The sequence below is a fragment of the Labrus bergylta genome, chromosome 4 (assembly GCF_963930695.1).
Source record: "Labrus bergylta chromosome 4, fLabBer1.1, whole genome shotgun sequence".
NCBI lineage: Eukaryota > Metazoa > Chordata > Actinopteri > Labriformes > Labridae > Labrus > Labrus bergylta.
In genome coordinates this window covers 923,540-932,537 of record NC_089198.1, presented here as the reverse complement: position 1 = coordinate 932,537, position 8,998 = coordinate 923,540, and the positions used below count along the sequence as shown (strand labels likewise).

General features: G+C 40.8%; 1 gene segment (V, D, J or C); it reads right to left on the bottom strand.

Moving 5' to 3' along the window:
• LOC136178911 (T cell receptor alpha variable 41-like) lies at positions 1-5,274 on the bottom strand. The segment is given in 3 exon segments: positions 1-24; positions 2,657-2,967; positions 5,253-5,274. Coding segments are annotated over 3 exon segments (357 nt in total).
• Between the last annotated feature and the right edge of the window lie 3,724 nt (positions 5,275-8,998).

Here is an 8,998-nt window from a genome sequence, read left to right as displayed (position 1 = left end):
TCACTCTGTCTTCTCCTTTACACTCTGAGAAGAGAACAGAAAGAGGAAGAGATTAATTTTTGACAAAAATACTCACTAGGTTAAAAAAGTTACGCAGCTAGAGAATCAGAAAAACAAACATGTACAGAGTAATCAGAATATGTTCTTTGACTCTCACCAAAGAAAAGAGCAGCCAGAATAATCCACAGCCAAAGTCCCATCTCTACAACAAGGTTTAAACCAACAGGAGGAACTCTCTGATGTTCAACATTCAGTCTGTGATTTGTTTTCTTCTCAACAACAGTTTTTATTTCAAGAAGGGTTGAACTCATTGCTGCAATAGTAATGCCGCCCTCTGGTGGAGATTGAAATTGCAGTTTTAACATTTAGGAAATGCTCCCAGCAGCAGGTTGTCATCATGTCAGCTTGTGTTTCTGTACAGAGTTGTAGTGTTTTCTGTTTTCTGGCATCCTGGTCCAAAGAGACGTTGTTGTCGGGAACATCCTGATGCAACCGCATTTTAGTGACGCACATCAAGCTGCACTCCCGATACTCCCTCTGACTCTGACAGTAAAGTACTAGAAAGTAAAAAAACAAACAGGAGCAACTGCAACAGGCAGCCTGTGCACTGTCATCAGCAGCTGTAACCACAGAGACTCTGATCAAACAGGAATCATCAGAATCCATCTGACATGAAGCTGTGGTTTGAATCCCACTTCCCTCCTCTTTGAAGAGTAGTCAGATATCTGTGTTCAGGTTTTTGTACAGCCTCTTCTACACTTTGTATCACTGTGTTTCTAAAGCACAGTAGTAGAGAGCTGTGTCTTCAGGGGTTAGCTTTCTAATGGTCAGTTCAGTTGAGCTGCGTGATGTTTGAGATTCATATCGTTTATCTGGAATATATTCATCACTATAACCTCTTGCTCCTTTCCAGAGTATAAACTGAGGTGCCTGGAGGTCAGAATGATGTCTGTACCAGTGGAGGTAAACACCATTGTATGTTGTCTCATAGTTACATCTGAGTGTGACAGATTCTCCTTCTGTTCCTCTGACTTCATCGACTGCAGGATAGATTTTGTCTCCAGCTGTTAGTCCTGTAAAACGTAAAGAAAATGAAGCCATTAGATTAAATATTGTTCAAGAGACTGAGAAGATGAGACAGTGGAAAATATCAGTTGCTCGGTCTTACTGCAAGAACAAAATAATTCAAATGTTCATAGATTTCTGCTCAGAACTTAAAAACACTGAAGACATGTTGTGCTTTATATCTTACCAAAGAAAAGAGCAGCCAGAATAATCCAAAGCCAAATTTCCATTTCTAAAACCAGGTTTAAACCAACAGGAGGAACTCTCTGATGTTCAATGTTCACTGTGTTGAAGTGTTCTCTTTACAGCAGCAGCTGGTATTAATATAATGTTTGAACACAGTAGTTCATTACCTGGTCAATAATGTCTCCCCCTGGAGGAATTGTAAAAATGTAGTGCAGAAATTCTAGAAGTGACATCCTGGAACGCGTCTCTGAACTGCATACTGGAACACATTTAAAATGTTCTGAACCTGATGCACATGTTAATGAATTTATATATAATCCATTCTTACTATTATTACACAAATGAAAATAGATCAAATCATTTTTAAAATATCAAAGTCAACACATAAAGAAGAAATGAGGACACAGGGTTGAACCATGTGGTACACAGTAATCAATCATGTGTTTCTAGATGTTTACAGGGATAATTTATTCAGAAATTTGATACCAAACTATCGATGAATTGCCCTAAAGAATTAATATGAAAAAGCAGCATATCAGACGTACTGTTCAGATATTGTATATTTATGTCAAGTATTGTTTGGATATTCTGAAATACTTTAATCCTGGGGCCTGTTTCAGTAAGCAGGTTTTTAACAAACACTGAGTCAGTTAACCATGACATGAGGGAAACTGGGTTTTCCTCATTCTTTCATTCAGTCCGTATCACGTGAATATTAGTGAAGATTCACCGCTTTGTCTGAATAAAAATCCAGGTTGTTTTAATGTTATATGTTAGGAAGGCTATAGCGTATAAAAAGAACATTTGATAATGCACTTTCAAATTAATTAGGCTAAGTTTACTTTGTCAAATATGAATAAAATAAGGTTGGCTCCCACCATGAGCCTAGTTTGTTCTTATAGCCTATTTCATTTAGAGCTGTTTTAAAGTCGCTTTTCTCCTGCTTAATTGCATCTTCATGTCAATAAATGTTAGTTTAAACACCATTACACTGGTTTTTATCTTTATATAGTAGTGGTGCACACGCTGAACACCGAGTGAACCTACTCAGAGTTGATTTAACTCAAATCAGCTGATCTGGAACCCAAAACTCAGAGTTTCCCACCTGAGGGTAAATCAACTCAGAGCTCAGAGTTAGAGTTTGTTGAACCTTCTTTCTGAAACGGGCCCTTGGTCTCAGTGGGCGTGGCCAGAGAAACACCTTAATTAAAACTTGAACTTGTTTTTAACTGGAGGCCATTGTGAGTTCTCCCACATTTACAGAGGTGAGGTGCTGTAAAGGAAGAACTAGTATGAGTTGGTGCCGAGTTGTTTCGGTCTGATGCTCCCTCTAGTGGATGTTGTGGAGTATTGTGTTGTCTTCTCTCCAGAGGTTTTTGTACAGAGTTGTGGTGTTTCCTGTCACTGTGGGCTTCAGAGCACAGTAGTACACAGCAGAGTCAGTCAGTACAGCAGAGGAGATCTGTAGATCCACACGGTTTCTCTCCTCATTCAGTTTAACAGTCAGTCGAGGGTGTGGAGGTTTTGCTGTCACTACAGTTGGATCTGAAGTGTCGATGATCAGGAGAAGGAACTGAGGAGCTGATCCAGGATCCTGTTGATACCACTGGAGATTATCAGCTTTAACTGAGTATTTACAGGACAGAGTAACACTGTGACCCTCTGATGAAAACACTTCAGCACTGCTGGCAGTAATATCATCCTCCAAGGTGTTACCTGATGGAGACAAACACATGATGTTTCAACATCAGACATACTGTAGTTTAAAGATGTCACACAATAAACATCTTGTGTTCAAACAAACAATACTAGAAACAGTCATCAGTAAAGAAGTGTTGTTTTCTAGAAAGTGTTTTTGAAATGTTAAATTGATCTGTGGCTGATCCAAAAATTCATACTGGATCTCAAATTCTTTAAAAGCTTCTTTGTCATTTAGATTTCTTATTAAACACAAACATACCAAGGAGAGTTAAAATGAAGATAACAGTGAGTTGTTCCATGTTTGTAGAGGTGAGACGCTGTAAGTGAAGAACAAGTATGAGTAAGTTTGGTGAGCTGTTTGGTCTGATGTTCACAGCTTGATTTAAAGAGTTCTCTGTCATCAGGCTCCTCTGCAGTCAGGAGGAGGAAACTCTTTAAACTACTCTAATTCCTTAAAGGTTTTATCACAACTGTATCATGAATGAAATAATCATAGGTTTATCAGTGTGTGACTCCCTCTAGTGGATGTTGTGGAGTATTGTGTTGTCTTCTCTCCAGAGGTTTTTGTACAGAGTTGTGGTGTTTCCTGTCACTGTGGGCTGCAGAGCACAGTAGTACACAGCAGAGTCAGTCAGCTGAAGCTTCTGGATCTTCAGAGGAACTGATGTCCCGTTGATTGTAGCATTAAATTTGTCTGTCTGGAACTCAGGAGCTTTATATACGTCTTTTGAGTAGCATCTCAACATGTACTTTGGGAATTCACCCATTTCTTGTCGATACCAGAACAAATTTGGATATGGGTCAGTGGTCTCAAATGTACAACGTGACAAAGTGTGACTGTGTCTCCTTCAGAAGCAAATACATCTTCTGTTGGCTGGATCACTCTGTCTTCTCCTTTACACTCTGAGAAGAGAACAGAAAATAAAAGATGAATTGTTGATTGATGAAAAAAAGGATTGAGGTTAAATAATTTACATAGCCTTAAGAACAGACACACAAACAAGTGAGGAGTAAAAAAAAATGTATGATGCTATAGTTTCTCACCAAATAGAAGAGCAGCCAGAATAATCCACAGCCAAAGTTTCATCTCTACAACAAGGTTTGAACCAACAGGAGACCTGATCTGATGTTCAGCCAGAAGTGTGAGAATAGTTCACTTTACAGCAGCTGTTACATATGAATGCTTGAACAGAGTGCTGTGGTGATCTTCCCCTTGATAATGTTGCCTCTAGTGGAGATAAAAAATATTACAATTGTGTATAAAAGGGACTTCAAGCAGGTTTTTGTGAGTACTCTATGAAGGTCTTGAACAGTTTTACAAGATCCATTTCTCTTAAAGGGCCCATATTCTTCTTCTTCTGGTTTTATCTGCTCTTTAGTGTGTTTTCCAAGTGTCCTGTGCATGTTTAGGTTCATCTATTTGCAAAAATTCAAAGTCCACGGAAACGCGGCTACTCCTACGTCCTCCTGTTAGCTGCAGCATTAGCTGCATGTAACGCTTGGTTCTAGCCCCCCTCGAAAATGTTTTGCCAGTGTGACGTCTTGTCAGTGTGATATCACTGATCTAAGCCCATTGGCTCGTTGTGGCCCAGCAGCTCATGTTGCACGCCCATTAACTTCTGTAGCACGCCAACAATATGCCGTAGCCTGCGGTAGCACAGTAGTGCTAAGGTGCTCATGTTTATGCTCCCCTCGGACGGAGCCAGAATGGCTGCATTCCCAATATGGTAAAAGGGGCGGGACATTTCCCATTGTAGCTGCTACGTGCTACGTGCTACGTACTACGGGTGAGCGTATTGCATCACTTCCTGTACTGTGTTGCTCAGTGCTGATCGTTAGAGCTAAAAGCTTAATTGTTCATTTTGTCTAGTTTCTTACGACTGTTGTTTCCAACACACTGTACGTTCAGACAAACAGAAGAAATCCAAAAGCACTCTTTCTCTCTAGCGACAAACCTGCTTCACAGTTTTGTTTATTTTAGCTACCTACTCTTAGCCTAGCTTAGCAGTTAGCTTCTTTTTCTGTCTCTCCCTCTCCTGCTCTCTCCTGCTCTACGTGTCAGATGTTAAGTTACTCCTCGTCCTCCTTTAGTGATAATGATACATGTAAGAAATGTAGTTTATTTTTAGCTTTGAAGGCGAGGGTGTCTGAGTTAGAGAGACGGCTCCGCACCATTGAGTCACGTTTCAAAGTAATTTTCCCCACTCAGCGACACACAGAGAATAAAACTCTGATTATTGGAGACTCCATAGTCCGAAACCTGAAGCTAGAGAAGTCAGCGGGCATAGTTAGGTGTATACCTGGGGCCAGAGCGGGCGACATCGCATCTCATTTAAAGTTGCTGACAAAGACTCAAGGTAGATTTAATACAATCGTAATTCATGTCGGCACTAATGACTCCCGACTACACCAGTCGGAAGTCACTGAGGTTAATGTGGAGTCGGTGTGTACTAAGACGATGTCGGACTCCGTAGTGTTCTCTGGACCCTCCCAAATCAGACCAGTGATGACATGTATAGCCGCATGTCTTCTCTGCGCCTCCCTTAGATCTGTCTCCCAGTCACTATAGCTGTAATTCTGAATCAAACTGCAGTGATACTATAGGTACTGTGTCTGTCCCCCGGTCCAGACCCAAGTCATCCAAACGTAGAAAAAAAAGGCGTAAATCGTCAAAATCTCATACGAACTACGAATACGATTTTGCAAAAAAATCAGAAAATTCACTGCAGACTTTTGAACATTAGATCCTTTGCATCCAAATCTCTTTTAGTGTATGATCTGATATCAGATCAGCATATTGATTTACTTTGTTTGACTGAAACCTGGCTGTGTCCAGATGAATATGTTAGTTTAAATGAATCCACTCCTGCCAGTCATTTTAGTACTCATATACCTCAAGACACCGGACGAGGTGGTGGAGTGGCAGCTATTTTTAATTCTAGTCTTCTAGTTAACCCTCGACCAAAACTGAATTTTTCTTCTTTAGAAAGCCTCGTTCTTAGTCTTTCACATCCAGTCTCAAGAACCTTTCAGCCAGTTCTAGTTGTTGTAGTTTATCGCCCTCCTGGCCCATATTTTGAATTTCTAACTGAATTTGCAGAATTTTTTTATCAAATTTAGTCCATAGCAGTGATAGAATAATTGTTGTAGGTGACTTCAATATCCATGTGGATGTTGATAATGATAGCCTTAGCACAGCTTTCATGTCATTATTAGACTCTATTCAATTCAATTCAATTCAATTAAAAAAACTTCATTTGTCCCCGGGGGGCAATTCAATAATTCCATTATTGGTTTCACCCATTATTGGTTTCACCCAGGGTGTAAACGAACCTACTCATCGTTTTATCCACACCCTGGATCTTGTTTTAGCTTATGGCATTGAAATCCAAAACCTTACAGTTTTCCTATAAAATCCTCTTCTATCAGACCATTTCCTTATTACTTTCGACTTTGTCCTACCAGAATTATCTCTGCTTAATAAAAATGTGCTCTCTAGAAGTTTATCTGATAGTGCTGTAGCTAGAAGTTGGTTTGAATCCTACTTATCAGACCAATCTCAGTTTGTACATGTTAATGATAAGTCCTCTATGCACACCAAAGTTAGCAATGGAGTGCCACAAGGTTCAGTGCTTGGACCAATTCTCTTTACATTATATATGCTTCCTCTGGGAAATATTATGAGGAAACACTCCATACAGTTTCATTGTTATGCAGATGATACTCAGCTTTATGTATCAATGAAGCCCGATGGCACCAGTCAGTTATGTAAGCTAGAAACGTGCCTTAAGGACGTTAGGACCTGGATGACCAGAAATGTTTTGCTCCTTAACTCAGACAAGACTGAAGTTATTGTGCTAGGCCCTAAAAACCTCAGAGAGACTTTTTCTAGTGATGTGACTGTCCTTAATGACATCAGCCTGGTATCTAGCACCACTGTTAGGAATCTAGGAGTTCTTTTTGATCAAGATATGTCCTTTAGCTCTCACATCAGGCAAATTTCAAGAACAGCCTATTTTCACCTTTGTAATATATCCAAGATCAGGAATATCCTGTCGCAAAATGATGCAGAAAAACTAGTTCATGCATTTGTTACCTCCAGATTGGATTATTGTAATTCTGTTTTGTCAGGGTGCTCTGGTGGGTCTCTAAAGACTCTTCAACTAGTCCAGAATGCTGCAGCTCGTGTATTGACTAGAACTAGGAAAAGGGACGACATTACTCCTGTGTTGTTTTCTCTGCACTGGCTCCCTATACAGTCTAGAATAGAATTCAAGATCCTTCTTCTCACTTACAAAGCTCTAAATGGCCAGGCACCAACTTATCTTAAGGAGCTACTAGTGCCGTACTGCCCCTCAAGAACATTACGGTCCCAGAATGCAGGCCTGCTAGTGGTACCTACAGTCTCTAAGTGTACTATGGGAGGTAAAGCCTTCAGTTATCGGGCTCCTCTCCTCTGGAATCGTCTTCCAGCCGGGGTTATAGTTAAGGCTGGTGCTGGTGTAGACCAGCTCTTGGTTATGCGGCTATAGGCTTGACTACCGGGGGAACTGGCACCTCGAGATCGTTGGTTGACGGCCTGCCAGAACAACCCCCCCCCCCTCCTCCCCCCTCCCCACCGGATTGTTGATGGACGGCTTGCCTCCCCCCACCCCCTTGCTCCCTATCCCTCTTTCTGCATCTTATCCCATCTCTCCCCCTATCCCCTTCCAACCCCGGCGCAGTCTAGGCCTGTGAAGGCTGTTTCGTCATGAGCCGGGGATCCGGCCGAAGATTTCTGCCTTTTAATAAGGCAGTTTTTTCTTACCACTGTAACTTTTGCTGCTTTGCTAAAGTGCTCATGATGGATAGGCCAGGTCTTTGTAATATAGCATAAGTAAGGTCTTTTACCTGCTTTTTGTAACATAACAATGAGTAAGGTCTTTTTACCTGCTCTTTTGTAATGTTAAAAGACAAAGAGTAAGGTATTTTACCTGCTTTTTGTAAAGTGTCTTGAGATAACACTTGTTATGAGTTGACGCTATACAAATAAAAATTGATAGATTGATTGAAATTGATTTCCGAGAACCGTGCTGAGTGACTGACCAATTACGGCTGAGCCGACAGGCCGACCAATTAGATCAGACTTGACACACATGGGGACTCTGAACGTGGGCACTTCAGAGCCTTAGAGAGTCAGAAGGGAGCCGGTGCATGGAGCGGCAGTACAGAACTTTAGCTATTGTGAACATACTTTAGTAGGTACATAGATTAAATATATGAACCCCAAAAAGGGCATAATATGGGCTCTTTAACCAACACAAAGGAAACCTGATCAAATTATTTTAACAATATCATGGTCAGCCTGTAATTAAAAACTGAGAGGACCCGGGAATGAACCCTGTGGAACACCTCAAGAAATCGCAGCCTCCGAAGAACAAAAGAGAAGAGAGAAGAGAAGAGAGAAGAACATTTCTGAATTGAGAAACATCAAACCTTCATCATGACATATTATAGAAGTTTGTCAGTGTGTGACTCCCTCTAGTGGATGTTGTGGAGTATTGTCTTGTCTTCTCTCCAGACGTTTTGTCGATACCAGAAGAAATAATCACCAGTTGACAGATCAGAGTAAATGTATGACAGAGTAACAGTTCTGCTCTTAATGCAACACAATCCATCACACCTCAAAAAACTATTGTTTTAATTCAACTTCTTTTAAAATGTAGATACAAATTATTTTCCTAAACACCCCATTTTCCTTTACATACATACCCTCTTGTGGATGTTGTGGAGTATTGTGTTGTCTTCTCTCCAGAGGTTTTTGTACAGAGTTGTGGTGTTTCCTGTCACTGTGGGCTGCAGAGCACAGTAGTACACAGCAGAGTCAGTCAGCTGAAGCTTCTGGATCTTCAGGGGAACAGATTTCCCGCTGATTGCAGCTTTAAATCTGTCTTCCGAGATCCCAAAAGCATTTTCTGCTATGTTTGAGTAGCATCTCAACATGTATTTTGGAAAGTCCCCTGCTTCTTGTCTGTTCCAGAACAAAAAGGGATTTGTGTCAGTGGTC